Raw genomic sequence first — 16,672 nt, 5'->3', positions numbered from 1 at the left:
TAACTGTATGTTATTAGCTTGGGACTCTCTTCTAAATTTCTTCTCATCTTGGATACATTTGCAGCATGGTCTGTGACCAAGCTGCGTACTAGACATTTGAATTTTTTTTCAGTTTGTTATAGCTTTTACTGCTACTTCTTGTAAGTGTTCTGCTGTGTGTGCATTTCCTGATGTATCAATTGTTTCTGTAAGGAAGACATTACTTTCTTCTGTTGTCACACAAGCACATACAACAGGATCATTGTGGACATTGCTCCATCCATCAAGACTCAGGTTAACAGTTTTACCCACTAGACCTTTTGCATGCTGCTCAGTTTCTCTTTCATATGCTTTATCCAGCAATTTGCCTGTGACATCTCCTTTGGGTGGACTGTATCCTGGTCTTAATGACTGAACCGTGTTAATGAAGTGTGGGTTCTCAATCATACGGAAAGGAGAGTTTGTTGCATAAACAAACCGGGCAATTTTTTTCATCAATTACCTCTTTTTGTAATTTGCTGGGTTTTATCACAAATTTTTCTGTGGTTGTTTCTGGATGATGGAGAATTCTTTTTCTTTTTGCTACTGTGGCTATGTGAAATATATGATGTGATTGAAACACTATCATTGGCAGATAACTCTGAAACTATAGAAAATGATGGCGATCTTGAAGGTGGATAGTCTTCAGAATCCTGTATGTTGAGGATGGATTCTCGTAAACAAAATAAGTCAATGCAGTTATTTAATTATTATTACCATACTGCTTATTTAGTATTCCTCATTGCATTCACTGACACTCCGTACTACTTTAAAAGTGAAATTGTAAAAGGAAGTTCTGCCTATTTCAGCTATTTATTTTTTATCACAACTGCATCTAAAATGGTAGTACACTAGAGTAACAGCTATATTTTTTTTGTTCAAACATGAGAATTCAAGTCCAGAAGGAAGATGGGCAGTCCTTAAGAAAGAAGTATGAAATAAAAAAAGTTTAACCACCTGAAGATCCTGCATGTTCAGACATGTTCCTTTCATAATCTTCAGCGCAGCTTCCTCCTGAGAAGGAGCGCTTCTCATGATGTTGTTTCATTCGGGCAGCCAGGCCTTGCGTTTCTTTGTTGCACTGTTTGCATTTTGCATGCATGCCTGTGTTACCCACAGGTAGAGGAACTTCATTAAAATATTCCCAAACTGGGTCTCTCTTATGGCCTGCTGCCATTTTAGGTTTTCCCTTCTAGTGAGAGAATGGTATGGTAGATCTCAAATCAATGAAGGCTACACTCAAAGACCTCAAGACTTCTGGAATATGCTGCTCAAACAGTTTCACTTTTGTTTCTGCTGCCTGTCCCTCCCTTCTCACATTTCTCTCCAGGCTTCTTCTCCTTGTCCAGATCTATACCACCCTGAACAATCTTCTATTCATTGAACTTTTTGAAACTTTTCACTTTTAGAGAGAGGTAAGGGATTGACTCTCTGTACACAAATTTGCAGAGGGAGAATAGGGTTGAGCTCTGTCTGTTGTTTCTCACTTCTATATATTATTTATTTAAAACATTTTTGCTGTTTAACAAGCATGTTATCTCTGGAGACACAAATCTACAGTTTGAGAACTGCAAAACTGAGCCTCTCTGGTGGTATCTTCTAGACTGAGCACTGAGTCCCATTGGGTAGATAGAAAGATTAACCTAAATAATCTATACAGAAGCCCCTGGAACTCCATAAAATTGGGTCCCTGATCCATGAACTATTGGAACTTACTTTCAAAACTTTTCTTAAACATTAAATGAATATATTGTTTCATACTATAGAATTAGAATTTATAATTCCTATTCCATGATGAGATCTCTTTGAGCTATAATGTATCTTAATTGAAACTATCTTTAGATAGGTTTTCCCCCCCGCCTCAAAAAGCACTTTATCAAAAAAACCTGATTTAAATAAAATCCAATTTTTTTTTTAAATAATTGATTTTTATCCACCCTGATGCTCCAGGACTTTTTTAAGTAAGTGAGATGCACTGAGAGTTAAATATTTTTTTATTTTGTGCAGTGTTTCTTTAATTGAAAAGAGCAGATGTGCCTAATGACTATCAACGGTACATATTTTCTAGATCATAAGCCAATTCTTCATTCTATTCTATTTCTTTTTTAGAAAATAAACCTATTCTTCAGCTATTTGTACTTAGTAACCCTAGTATGCTCATTCCTGTCACTTCTCAGGCGTAGGAAAGATGTGCATATTAAAACACAAATATATTTGTTAACAAAGAGAATAAAGAAATAGCTAAGTAAAAACAATTGTATATAGATATGCTTTCAAGTTTTTATTGGTATGAAAGGAGGCAATAAGTGAGACTTTGTATGTAAGGAAAACAAATATACATAAAACCTTTTAAAATATTGAAAAAATATCTGCTACTTTCTAGAAATAGTGTACAATGATGACAAACTAAATTTTAATATTAAACTTATTTTAGACAAATGTAGAGTACCAATGGAATCCAATTTATGGATTTACCATAAAAAAGATGATGATGAAGAACTCTTGCTTGCAAATGTAGAGGCATTAAGGAATCAACTGAGGAAGACTGAGAGAAATCTACAAAATCTAGGGGAAGAGCTTTCCAGGTACGTGTGTATTTAAAAGAAAGAAGAGAACTAGGCTGTAAGTCTTTCCAGTAGTTTAAATCTATATTATTCACTATATTATTGTAACTCATTGTCTGTCTTTGTGTTTTGTTTCTGTTATATTTGGTAAAAACACTACTGGAGGGGGAATGCTTATTATTGTTTTGTTTTTGTATCCTAGTACTAGTTCGAGTGAACAATCTGTCCACAGCTCTCATTTCAGTGAGTTTGTTGGACTAACATTGGAAGATCTTGATGAGCTGAGCTGCACTGAATTTCAAAATTATTCAGCTCATAAGAGTGCTGGTAAAATGTCCCACCAGAGCAGGGATTCTCAAAGAAAATCCCAAACCAAAGTAAGTATTTATTTATTTTTGGTGCCATGTTTGTTTTACACATTTGTGATTTTTATGAACATTTGACTTTACCCTTTCATTTGTAGGCTTCTCAGCTAATATATAGTAAGCACTGGGGAGTTAAGCATGGTAACATATTGCTGATAAGTCATAGAAATAAGATGTTTTAAAAAGTTAAGTAAGATTGGCCTACAAAGATGCATTGTTGATATACATATATATATTTTTTTTTAACCTCAAGTCTTACCCAGTGTCCGCTCCTTTTAATAAAAGTATGGAACAAGAAAATGAGCATCTTAGAGAGAAGCTGAACGCCCTTCGAGAGCAAAATGCATCTTTTACTTCCCAGAACCACTGTCTAATGAATAAAATTGAAACTATCAACTTTGAACTGACTCAGTCAAAAACGAGAGTGAGTATCTTAGAAGGATTACTCCTGGGAGAATTCTGTGCCTAAAAATTATATGTACAATATTTTAAAATTCTGCAAATTTTATTTGTCAAATAAATAAATAAATGTGGCTCCAATATGGCAGTGAGGCGCATAGGCCACTGGCTGCACTGAGGTGGGAGATCACCCTGAAGCCCCCCCTTCCTCTGATCACAAACTTGGCAGTGAGGCTGAACCTGACCCTGACACAGTGTAAGGGCTGGACCTGCCCCAGAAACACCCTGGGGCTCTGCGCCAGGTGTGGGTGGGCAGGCTCAGCCCATCAGGATTCAAGAGTAGAGGGGCTTAGTGTGGGGAGATTGCCCCACACAGAAACCTATCTGGGTGCAGGTGGCTCAGAGGGAGATCTGGATGCACAGGGGCAATGGGACTCTGCTGGGGATCCAGGTGAAGGTGGTTGGGGCTCAGCACAGGGCAGGGTCTGGGTGTGGAAATATGGGGCTCAGTTCGGGGGGTCTAGGTGTGGGGGGGCTCAATGGGAGGGTCTGCAGAGGATCCAGGTGCAGCTGGTTGGGGATCAGTGGGGTGGGGGATTGGGGGTGGGGATTTGTCAGAGGAGGCCAGGTGTGTGGGGGGGTAGGGTTTGTCAGGGTTGAGGGTTTGATGAGCCTCCTTAAGGGGGTAGCCTCAGCTGTCTGCCGAGGGCTCCTGCTTCCCTCCCCCATGATTGTCTTATCCTCTTTTTCTTCTCTATCCCCCTGCCCCCATTCTCCTCCTTCTGCCCTATTCCACCCTCCCTTTCTTCCCCACTGCCTCTTCCCCCCCCCCCCCCCCCCCCCATTCTCTCAGTTCCCCTAGCCCCACTTTGCACAGAAAACAGGAAGGCTCCCAGCACACAGAAGGGGAGCACGACTGGCACTAGGACCCAGGAGTCAGTGTTCAGCCGCAGAGTCTGGAGCAGAGAGGCATCCTCCTTCAGCTGGGCAGCTCTGCACTTGCAGAAATGGGGGGGCAGGAGGCAGTGGCACATAAACCCGTGTGCCTCCTACCATGCCTCACCTCTGTTTGGAGGGGGCAATCCTCCCAAAAACCTGCACCCATGGTCATCTCTCCTCCTCTTCCACCCCCCTCTTCACTTTGCTTCCCTGCTGTTTTCTACAGGGAAGCGCAGGAATTTGCGGGGGGCGTTTTCTGCAGGCGCATAGTAATGCCGAATCCCCCCCAGGAGTAAAGGATGAGTACGTGGTCTCTAGCAACACAAAATATCTTAGAAAAATAAATCACTGGTAACTATATTGTAGTTTTGAGTAGAATATACCGGTTCACCTTGGATTAATCTACTTAAAATCTATAAATAATCTATTATTTATTTGTATAGTAGTAGCAAGTAGGAACCCTAGTCAAGGACCCATTGTTCTAAGTGCTGTACAAACATAACAAAATGACAGTCTGTGCCCCCAAAAGCTTACAATCTAAGTCTAGTAATAAAGATGCCCTGTAACCTATACAGGAAGTAACTTGATAAATTATTTTAGCATTATACATAAATATATTTGCAGTATATCTGCCTGAGCCGAATTGGGCTCCTATATACATATTAACAATGAGAACTGAAGAAGGCTGGTCTTATTTCTAAATAAAGAGCAATATGTCTGATGTGTAGAGAAAGTGAAGATGAGTTATGAGGGAATATTGCAGACCATGGAGAGAGGTAGATTGTTAATATAATTTACACATATATTTAAAAAATACGGATACTTGAATTAAAGAAATACTATTTTGCTTGTTTACACAGAATCTTTCTAAAATCTTTGCAGACTACAGCATTGCAGGAATATTGTGAAACGCAGTTACTGAGAAGTAAGCCACTCTATTGTGTGCATGTTGGTCTGCAGAATAAATATTATAGTATATTATAATTTGCAACTGTGCTTCTCAGACTCTATGCAGAGGACAAGTGATGCTGGAGAAAAAACAAAGAGGAAGAGATAACAGCTAGTGAGAGTGAGAGGGCAAAGAACAAACTACCATATATACTCATTCATAAGCCGAATTTTTTTTAGTAAAAAAGGAAGCATCAGAGAAGGGGGCCAGCTTATGAATGGTTATAGAGTGGGAGAGGTGGGACACAGCCCCTTCCCCTGAGAGAGGGGGTAAAGAGAGGCAGCACAGCCAGAAGGGAAGAGGTGGGGCAAGAGTCTCTCCACTTCTGGCAATGCTGCTCTCCCCCAACCTTTGAAGCAGCTGCAGCTCCGGGGCTGGTAGGCTGCGGCCACGCTGCCCAGGCTGCCGGAGCAGCTCTGGCCAGGCCAGAGATGACATCCCCTAGCCCGCCCCAGCTAAGGTGGGAAGAGAGAGGATGGGAACAGTGTGTGGGTCCTGGGCTAGGGGTGGGGTCATATGGGGGGTGGTCACAGGGGTTACTCCCTTGACCCCCAGCTTCTCCCCCCACCTCCCAAAAAAATTTCCCCACCAGTTGCTGTCCTGGCCTGTCAGGGTAAGCAGCTGGTGGGCCGGGACACTTTGTTTACTTTAGTTTACCTCCGTGCCTGCGGACACTTAAGGTAAACAAACCGTCTCGGCTCGCCAGCAGCATATCCTGATGGGCTGGGAGCCAAAGTTTGCCGACCCCGGAATTATAGGGTCGGTTTATGAATGGGTCATAAAAATTGCCCATTTTTACTTCGCCATCTTGGGTGGGTGGGGGGGTCGGATTATAAACAAACCAGCTTATGATCGAGTATATATGGTACTCATTTTTCTGGCTTGTAAGGGGAAAATGGAGGAATATTAATTTTTGGAGGAAAAAATTGTTTTGGTATGTTAAAAAAGAATTTGTTTACAGTTGTCTCAGAGAGGAATGGTATTTATGGAATGGTATTGTGCAAAACTGAAGGGAAAGCTTGAAGTCAGAGTGAATATGGTGTGGAAATATCCTGGCAATTTCTATAGCAGGGTTAGGCAGACAATGTCATTCAATTATGCAACAACCTTTTGGCACAATTCATTGTAGGGTATGTTTGCAAATTTTAATGAAGTCCCAAATATGTTTATATTTCAGATCTCTTTTCTTGAATCAGCTTTAGGTACACATTCAGTCAGTATTCCTATGTTAGAAGAACAGATTGCAAATTTGGAAGCAGAAGTTACGGCTCAAGATAAAGTCCTGAGGTAGAAAATGTTCTTTTCCCCTCCCTTATAAAACTTTTGGTCTATTTGTTTAATTCACCATATTTTCTGTTCCTGGGAAAAACTGATTCCTTCCAAATCTAGTGCTTTTCATCAGAACCATTACGGAGTTTTGAAATGTGTCCTTGAGAAGTTGCCGATTTATGTGTGTTATATTGGTGTTTTATATTAGTGTATGTAAGATATGATGAAATGTGTTCTAAGAATTAAAAGTAATTGATGAAGATTTGGTAAAATAAACAAACTAGTTTATAACCTGGGGTAAACATAAATGTGCTCCTACCATTGAGATTATATATACATTGCAGAAATATAGACATTTGTGCCCATTGTACAATGAGCAAACTTTTTGTCTTCTCAAATATATCCACTTACTACACTAGAATCAATCATGGCTGTCCAAATAAAACTTACCTAAGCAAAGTGTCCTGCTTGTCCCCGAAAGTTGTCAGTCACTAAAGCCACACATTGACTTACATGCTTCATTTGCTTAAGTATACTGTAAGAACTTGATCTATCTGCTGAAGCAGATTTCACTGTCTGTGTAAGTAGCATTAGATTTGGCCCTTTTGGACACACTTGTAATCTTCAAAACCATAGAATACTTTAAAAAAACAGACAAAATTTCTCCTGGCAAACAAATACAAAAAGTCCTCCACTTTCGCAATAACACTTTCATTTTCTCATCCACATAAAACAGAGAGATACACAGCTGTTGCAAACCCTGTTATAGAAGCAAGTTGAGACACTTTCTTTGCAAATATATTTTACATTGTTTTATATGTCTGTGGGTTTTTTTTAAACAAATGTAATGATGCATGATAGAGCACTAAGATCTCCTTTGCACTTAGTGTGGCAGGGCTATCACAAGAACACACTCAGTCCTCTGTCCCCTGCATTGCTAAGGATAAAACAGATATTCCACTGGTCACTACTATGTATCTCTATAATGATTATATACAAATGAAGGCAGTGTCTTATAAATAGATTTGGAAGGATCAAATTTTTATCAATTAATGTCGGTAAACATCAATTTCACCATACACACACAAATCACTGAAAAAATATTTCCATGGATGATGATTGAAATTTTCTGATCGGCAAAGTAAGAAAAATGTTGCTTGAGAACTTATTAGAGTCAAAATCCAGTGATTTAGACTTTTGAATTAGGCTTGTTAGAAATGGACTAGCAAATGAATAGTAAAAACAGGTATGATTTGTTGAGTTAATGATATTTGATATGTGATGTTGACAGTTTGTGTGGTAATGGTTTATAAAACACTTAAAAGACATTGAGATTCAAAAAGTTGTCGTTAAATAATTGTCTGACCTCCTCCACATAATTTTCTGCAACTGTGAAAATTTAAATCAATAAAAATTGATTTAAGAAAGTCCTTAAATATTTATATTATCTCTCAAAATTATAATAAATCAAATTCTGCCAAGCCTGCTTATAAATTGACTCTGAATTTTGTGTAAGGTGACTTTCCTGATTATTATTATTTTATTATTATATATTTGTATTGCAGTGGTACCCAGAGGCCTGGACCAAGATAGGGCCCCACTGTGCTGGAAGCTGTACAAACAGATAGTAAATGAAAATTCCTACCACAAATTGATTAAAATCTCAATATGCAGTTTAATAAGGATGAAAATAGGCAAAACTTACTTTACAAAATAAGTAACTTTATTAATTTTAATATCTTTAATTGGGTTAGTCCTTATTGTATTAGCTCAAATACAGGATTGTTGCTTTCTTTGGATAGAGAGGCTGGTAAAATGATTTCCCATATATCAGACTAGCTAGTCCCCCTATTGAACTTCATATATGGAAAAGGGGAAAAAAAATTGCTATTTGATATCTATCCACCAAACCAAATGCTTCTGATATAAAAAGCTACCTGCTAATTTTTTTTTTTTTTTAAAAGTTGTGGTCTAATAATTCTTAATTTCTTTTTCTAGAGATGCAGAAGATAAATTAGAGCAAAGCCAGAAAATGGTGGTAGAAAAAGAACACATTTTGCAAAGGTTTAAAGAAGAATATAAAAAATTGAAAATGGATTTAATTGATCGAAGCAAGCAAGGGAAGAGGTGATTTATATAATTAAAAACAAGCAAAACTTTTCTAGTAGAAAATATTTTACTAATGTGCAAATTCCCCCTCTCCAATTATTAAATATTATTTTCTGCCACCAAGTTGTCTTTTCTTTATGGGTGTATTGTAGAAGAAAAAGGGAGGAAAATCAAGTTTGTTTAAAGGTGACCTGCAAGATTAAGATTATTATTATTATTTTTTTTAATTTAAATTTGAACGGTGTCTGTTTTGTTTTTTTGTTTTTTGTTTTTATCCTGGCAATATCCAATGATCCCTGTCCCAGTATCACTCATTAAAACACACCTTTATTTGGCAGCGATAGGTTAGCTAAATAAACTTTTTTTCTTTTTTTTGTAAATACAAAAAAACCCCTGATGATGCAATGCTCAGGTGAAAGTTGAAATACATGTTCAAAGTCTATTTTTGCTACAATAATTTTAACTCATCCTCACTACACTTGTATGGAAGCATAAATGTAAAAATATAGACCCTGAACTTGCAAAGACTTATGCATCTGTTTAACTTTACACACTCAGAGTAGTCCCTGTGAAGTCATTAGGACTACTCAGTGCGTAAAGTTCTTTACATATGTAAATTTTTGCCAGATTGAGATCATAAAGAGTTATCAAAAATACCACTTAAATGTAATGTGACAGTCAGTCTTGCTGTGGGTATAATATCTTTTGAATTTCCAGAGGTTTGGAAGCATCTCTCAGGCTTAACAGTGCAGTAATAGTATTTTCTTTTTTTAAAGACAAAAGAGAGGAAGAAATAAAACGGGTAGGCACTAATCCGTTTATATAATTGCACTTTCACAATCAAAGATGTATTTGGATTTGAATGTAGTGGATGCCATGTGGACCCAGGGCTTGAAGGGGTACAGCAGTGATTTTGCTCTTAAATTCTTAGCCTTATTATTGCTTGGATGTAGCTTATTTAATATATTTGCAGATATGCCTAATTTTTTTTTAAACATGAAGCAGTAATTCATGTGATAAGTTAAAGTCCATTTTATTTAAAAAGTTGTATCTAAAGGAACTGGAAAGTTGAAAGGAAGCTCAGTTACCCTATGCTATTTAATTTATTCTTTGTATTTCAAGTTTGGGTAATTTGGGAGATAGTTATATCAGTATTGTACCAGTATTTAAAAATGACACTTTTTTTTTGTAGAGCTGAACAGCAAAGAAACGAGGCTCTGTTTAATGCTGAAGAGTTGACGAAAGCTTTTAAAAAATACAGAGAGAAAATAACTGAAAAACTTGAAAAGGTAAGACTTGATTATCTGTAGTTTTTGGCCACACAATTTGGATTTAAAATGGAAACTGGAATCCATTTGGTCATATCTAAATGCTAAATGTCAACAGCCTTGGTTCCATTGCATAAGAAATGGGGTAGAAGGAAGCCTACTGTAACTTATTTTACTTAGCCAACATTTCTGAAGTGTGTGAATAAAACATATTTGTAGCCAGCCCCACATTCAAAGGGTTAGCAGAAGAAATTTTTATTTATACTTTTTTAATCACAAAGGCTTAAGTGAATTTGCTGCATCACTGTACCCATGGTAGGGACAAACTATTAGAATAGGTTTTCTGTTCCCTGTGCCATGGCTACAGTGGGAAAGCAACTCTCATAAGCAGCATTAACAGTATATAGGGAGACTTTGGAAAAAACTGTCATTTAGAGTGCTTGATAAGTATTGTTACCCTTTTTGACCCAAGTGACTAGTCAAAGTTTGTGGCCCTGCGGATTGTTCCAGTTGGGTGGAGAAATTGACAATGGTCTGGTGGCTTTGATGTAATCTTGTTTATTTACAAAGAATGTCCAAAGTCCTGTTTCTCTCAACATAGAAGGAACAAAATAAATGAGATGGTTTCTTTGCTCATAGCACCAAACTCTTTCAGACAGCTTGTTCAGGCTGTCTGTGTCTGGAATTCATTCTGCATGTCTCTGTGGTCCTTCAGTTTGACCTGCGTGTCTTTCTTCCTTCCTTCCTCACACCCATCCCCTTAGTCAGAGACTATATGGAGCCCTTCGCTCACTACATCCGCTTACTGCGTTGGCTCACGTACCCTCTTTGTCTTAATTGGAGCTCCATAGCTGTCTTTCACAGGTATCTTAAATGAGGGGTGGCTGTCACAACAATTTAGATGAGGTTTAACCCAAACAACAACAGTATCTATCATACAAATATATTATCACACACAACTCACCTTTTCTCCTTTTAGTTATAAAGTAAGCTCTGAACTCTTGCAACCAAGCTTTTTCTTTTTGTTTCAAGAATATGCCTTGAAAATTCTAAGGAGGTCAATGCAAAATTAGGATGAAGGGAAACCTAGGCTTGACTAATCCATCCCATGCCTCCAGCAGGAATACCTACTTATTCATTATAGCTATCAAGAAAACAAATAGCTTCCATAGGTAGATTATATGTCCATAGTGTGTTTTAAATTAAAAAAATAGTGAGTATGGCCATTTTTGCTAGGTAGTCTATTTCTCATGTGGAATCTGCTGGCTGAAAACCCCTTTTATCTGACATGTAAACAAAACTATCTTATTCACGTTCGCTGCATTCTCTTAGCTGTGAGTACTAAATTAGGGTGGCCACGTTTTAGTCCCTCCTGGCTGTCTATAAATCATCCAGAGGAACCCATGCTGGGAGCAAAGTTGAGGAGAAATTGAGCATGAACTGTTTGTCCCTAATTTTACCTTCCATGGCTATTACGGTGTAAGTCTGTAATTTTTTCTCTTGGGTAGGAAAAGGAGTCAAGGAATCACATAAGCCTTCAGCAGTTGCCCCTGAAGGCGAATTTGCCATTGGTTAAGCTTCTTTGGTCATGGAGATTGGCAAGACTGTGCTACATACCTTGACATTACTGCTGACCAAAAGTAGGCCCTAAAATACCAAAGAGATTCTTCCTTTTTTTCCTTGTCAACTAAAGAAAAAGCTTTTTTCTTGCTCTCCCATGCCTCAGAACAGCACTCAGTATGGTTACTTGTCTGTCTACTCTAAAGGAAATGAGATAGTAGCAATCTTTGCAGTATAAAGCAGCTTAATTTGTTTATTCTTTGTCAGAATATTCTTTGACTATTTGTGGCTTAAATCATTGTTTTCATCATTATACAACGTTTTTTAAGGTTCAAGCTGAAGAAGAAACTTTAGAGAAAAAATTAGTTAATTGTGTAAAAGAAAAAGAAAAGTTGCATGAAAAATGTGTTGCCTATAGAAATGAACTTGAAATCACAAAGAAACAATTAAGGTAAAAGTGTTTCTTCTTCTTATTTTTTTTAAATTGATATATCTGTTTTACCATGTTTCTGGATTTCTCTATCTTCAAAATAGTTACAGTGGCTTTGGCATATCTCTCAGCACCCTGACAACATTTCAGCCTTTAACTGGAGGGACCAATCCCAAGAATGAGAGGATAATCTAGTCTCCATGTTGTTTTATTCCTTAGCTTCTCTGCTTTTGGCACTGAGAAAAGACTACTGAGAAGTTAGTCTCTTTTAGACTCCCAGATGAATGAAGATAATTAATCAATTTTTGTGTGGGGTGCCTTTCTGCCAGTATCTGATAGCCGAAGTCCTAGCAAAACTCCAGCCTTCTAGAGTTTTTGTTGAACTAGCCTTTATAGTGTGTGTGTGTGTGTGTGTGTGTGTATGTATCTATATCTATTTGTTTTGTTTTTTGTAGCCAATTAAAGGATGAGAACCGTAGTGCAAAAGAAGAGATGAAGAGTCTAGAGGCAAAAAACACTGAAATTGTGTCACAGCTTACACAGTCTGAACAGAAGATCCTGAAGCTTGAGGGTGAACTTAATGACAAAGTAGTAGTACTTAAAGAGAAAAGTGCCCTAGTAAGTGAAAATGCAGAGCTAAAAGCACTTATTGCACAGCAAAATGATCGCCTAAAATTATGTCATCAAGAAATTGAGGATTCAAGAGAAGAACTGAGCACCTTGGAAACTATTATCTCCCAGTTGTCGCTAGGTACATCTAAAGAGGTACAGTAATTGATAAATCATTATAAAATTGTATTGTGCACCTTGTAGAATCCTAATCTGGTACTATCTGGAAATGTTGCTTATCTTCTTAGGGGCTGTCTGTATATTGTTTTTTCTGCTTCCAAAATGCACTGATGAAGATACAGTAATGTTTAATTAAACATTTTACTTTAGCTGAATCAAGAAAGTGTGTGTCTGAACTCTCAAGAATGTAGAAACTGCAGTACTGGAGCAGATATCTGTCTAGTTTTGTACCCTGCCTCCTTCTGTGGCCTGCACTGATTCTTCAGTGGCAGACTTACTCTCCAAAACACAACTAAGTAATACAGTGTGATACTGGGGCTACTGTCTGTTGAACAGCATGAGGTTTACCAGATGGTGAAGGTGTATCCTCTGTAACAGCCTCAACAGGGGGCGTGGAGCAGTGAGAGCAAGGGAGAGACTTGCTGACAAACGGAGCTTGTAGATACATTTTCTGAATGGCAAACTTCTGGTGTCTGTGCCTTGTCATGGCGGGACAGCTTGTGTGCTCTAATGATCCCCAGACTCTGTGTGAGTGTGTGTGGGGGGGGGCGCTTTTTGCTCCTAATAGGTTCAACCATGCTGGATTGGTCTGGGCTAACAACCCTGTCCTATAAAAAACACAATATGTTGGGAAACAGTGATGAAGAATTCGACCATTACTGTGTGTGATGGCCTTCAGGAGTCAATGACCCGTATGACTGCCAGTGATGAAAGCCAAAATGAAGCCACTGGCATGAAGACTGAAGTGCTCAACACCAAGACAAAAACCAAACTTGTTTTTTGGAATGTACAGACAATGTATGGAATAGGAAAGCTAGCTCAGGTCACAGCAGAGATGAGACGCTACAGCTTACACATTTTGGGTGTCAGCAAGAGCAGATGGATGGGATCAGGAAGATTATCAACAGCCTCAGGAGAAACTTTGCTGTATTCTGGATGGGATGATGGACAACACCATGGGAGTGTTGCCATACTTTTGAAGAAGGGAGTGGAGCATTTGAGAAAGGAGTGAAGTCCATCAGCAGCAGACTTATGAGAGCCAGACTGAAAGGGAAACACAATAATGTCACCCTGATTCACTGCTATGTTCTGACAAATGACAGTGATGAAGACGTAAAGGACAAATTCTACCTTACATTACAGACGGAGTTGGGGAGGGTACCATGCCATGATCTAACTATCATCGTGGGAGACCTGAATGCCGAGGTAGGTAAGGACAACACAAACAAGGACAGAGCAATGGGAAGACATGGGTGTGGCACCATGAATGAAAACGGAGAGAGGCTTGTTGTTTTCTGTAATATGAATGACCTAGTCATTGGTGGAACTCATTTCAACATTGTGAAATTCACAAGCTGACATGGTGTTCTTTAAATGGCAGAGATAAGAACCAGATTGACCATATGATAAATGGCAAATGGCGACGCTCACTGACGGATGTGGAAGTGAGAAGGGGTGCAGATGTTGGCAGCAACCACCACCTTGTGACAGCCTCCATGAAGCTAAAACTGAGAAGTGTGGGTCCACCAAACAAGGGACATAGGCTTTATGACATTGAAGGCTTTCTGTGTTTCAGGGGACTTTAGCTTGTCATTCTGTAGTTAAAGAACAGGTTTCAGGCACTTGCAGACTTTGATGAAAAGGAGGGGAATGCAGATGAGGAGATCAACAAGAAGTGGGACAAAGTAACAGCAATTCATAAACAGAGCAGTGAAGCCTGTCTAGGCTACAGGCAGAAGGAAGGTGTGGATTATACCCAGCACATAGAACACTGTAGAAACCAAATGAGCTCTGAAGAAAAAAGGTTTAGACACAAAATCCCAGAAGGTAAAGGACAGATACTGTGAGCAGTATAGCAAGGCACGCCGGGAGGTCAAATGCCTTGTGAGAGCGGACAAACGACATTATATTGATGATCTGGCAACACAAGCAGAGGATGTAGCTGCTTGTGGTGAACAAGGAATGGTCTATAAAATGTATCAGAGGGATAGCAGTGTTAGTCTGTATCCACAAAAACAACAAGGAGTCACGTGGCACCTTAAAGACTAACAGATTTATTTGGGCATAAGCCCATAAGCATAGGCCCTGTCAGTACTGGTTCTCTACTTGTAAGTGGTGACAGGGTCAGGCCGGATGGCTACAGGAGAGTGGTAGAAGGCAGATATATTAGCCCCAGGTTAAATAAGTCCCTTTTCCCTGGGTAAGGTAACAAGGAAGCTTCCAGAACAATCAGGAACTTTCTGGAAACAATTAAGGCAGACAGGCTGACTAGAACACCTGCAGCTAATCAAGAAGCTGCTAGAATCAATTAAGACAGGCAGGCTAATCAGGGCACCTGGGTTTAAAAAGGAGCTCACTTCAGTTTGTGGTATGCGTGCGAGGAGCTGGGAGCAAGAGGTGCAAGAAGCTGAGAGTGAGAAGGTGTATTACTGGAAGACTGAGAAGTACAAGCATTATCAGACATCAGGAGGGAGGTCCTGTAGTGAGAATAAAGAAGGTGTTAGGAGGAGGCCCTGGGGAAGTAGCCCAGGGATTTGTAGCTGTCACGCAGCTGTTACAGGAGCCACTGTAGACAGCTGCAATCCACAAGGCCCTGGGCTGGAACCCAGAGTAGAGGGCGGGCCCAGGTTCCCTCCATCCCCCCCCCCCAATTCCCTATTTGATAACGGAGGAGTTGAACTGGACTGTGGGTTCTACCAGGGGAGAAGGTCTCTGGCCTGTTCCCCGATCCGCTAGGTGGATCAGCAGAGACTGCGGAGATTGTTCTTCTTCCTTTCCCCATGCTGGCCAGTGATGAGGTTAACTGAGTGAACGGCAGATTTGAGCCACACAATGGCCAAACTGAGGGCTGCCATGAACCTCTGAAGCGAGAAAATCTGCCAATAAGCGTAGGACCCACCAAGGCAGAGGAGGAACTTTGTCACATAAGGTAACTCCCGTCTCTTCATGTGTCAGTATATTTATGCCTGCATCTGTAATTTTCACTTCATGCATCTGAAGAAGTGGGTTTTTTACCCATGAAAGCTTATGCCCAAATAAATCCGTTAGTTTTTAGGGTGCCACTGAACTCCTCATTGTTTGTTTTTTTCATCTATAAAATGATGCAGCTTATTAGTGGTAAACGGCAGACCCCAACAAACACTGTCATCAGGGACAAATAAGGCCACCTACTACCAGAAAAAGAACTAGAAATGCGCTGGACAGAGCATTTCAAAGAATTGCTGAACAGGGAGTCACCTAAAGAGGAAGCAAACATCCAAGAGGCAGAAGAAGATCTTGATATCAGCACAGACACCCCAACTAAGGAAGAGATCATTCAAGTCATCAAATCCTTAAAAAATGAGGGTGCTCTTGGCAAGGGTAACTTGAATGCAGAATTGTTCAAGGTAAATCCTGAGTTAGCAGCATCTATCCTGGCCCCTCTATTTACATCAGTCTGGAAAAGGGAAAAAGTGCCAGATGAGTGAACCAAAGAAAAGAACTATCAGTGATTGTAATAACTGGCGTGGTATTACATTTTTATCTGTGCCAAGTAAAGGATTGTGTAAGATCATTGTCCAGCATATATCAGAGGCAGTTGATAGCGTTCTCAGAAAAGAGCAAGCTAGTTTCAGAAAGGGCATGGATGCACAGACCAGATCTTGACTCTATGAAACATGATAGAACAGTGCTTAGAATGGCAACTCTACATACATTTCATAGACTTTGAGAAGGCTTTTGATAGCATTCACGGGACCAGCCTATGGCACATTCTGCAGGCATATGGAATCCCTGTCCGTATAATCAACATAATCAAAAGCTTTTATTTCAGCTTTACATGCAGTGTTGATCACAGTGAGCTCAGTTTTGAAGTCAAAATAGGAGTATGTCAGGGATGTGTCATATCTGCAATCCTCTTCAACATTGCCATTGACTGGGTAATGCAGTGTACAAACAGAAGACGCGCCAAGCGGCATTAAATGGATATCCTTCTCATCCCTTGAAGACCTGGACTTCACATATGATCTTGATCT

General features: G+C 39.4%; 1 protein-coding gene across 12 annotated transcripts in view; it reads left to right on the top strand.

Annotated features, from left to right (window-relative positions):
• CCDC18 (coiled-coil domain containing 18) overlaps window positions 1–16,672 on the top strand; it is a 72,849-nt gene that overhangs the window by 5,874 nt on the left and 50,303 nt on the right. For 8 of the 12 annotated variants that reach the window (XM_073357037.1, XM_073357028.1, XM_073357027.1 and 5 more), the window contains exons 2-9: window positions 2,453–2,603; window positions 2,785–2,959; window positions 3,201–3,371; window positions 6,412–6,521; window positions 8,502–8,630; window positions 9,805–9,901; window positions 11,770–11,891; window positions 12,326–12,635. In XM_073357037.1, the coding sequence (XP_073213138.1) occupies window positions 2,453–2,603; window positions 2,785–2,959; window positions 3,201–3,371; window positions 6,412–6,521; window positions 8,502–8,630; window positions 9,805–9,901; window positions 11,770–11,891; window positions 12,326–12,635 (1,265 nt within the window). Of the gene's footprint in view, window positions 1–2,452; window positions 2,604–2,784; window positions 2,960–3,200; window positions 3,372–4,243; window positions 4,637–5,145; window positions 5,211–6,411; window positions 6,522–8,501; window positions 8,631–9,804; window positions 9,902–11,769; window positions 11,892–12,325; window positions 12,636–16,672 lie in introns of those variants that run through there. The other 4 variants (XM_073357029.1, XM_073357033.1, XM_073357032.1 and 1 more) reach the window with 4 other exon arrangements.

Source organism: Lepidochelys kempii, chromosome 8, assembly GCF_965140265.1.
Source record: "Lepidochelys kempii isolate rLepKem1 chromosome 8, rLepKem1.hap2, whole genome shotgun sequence".
Taxonomy (NCBI): domain Eukaryota; kingdom Metazoa; phylum Chordata; order Testudines; family Cheloniidae; genus Lepidochelys; species Lepidochelys kempii.
This window is presented reverse-complemented; position numbering and strand designations above follow the sequence as displayed.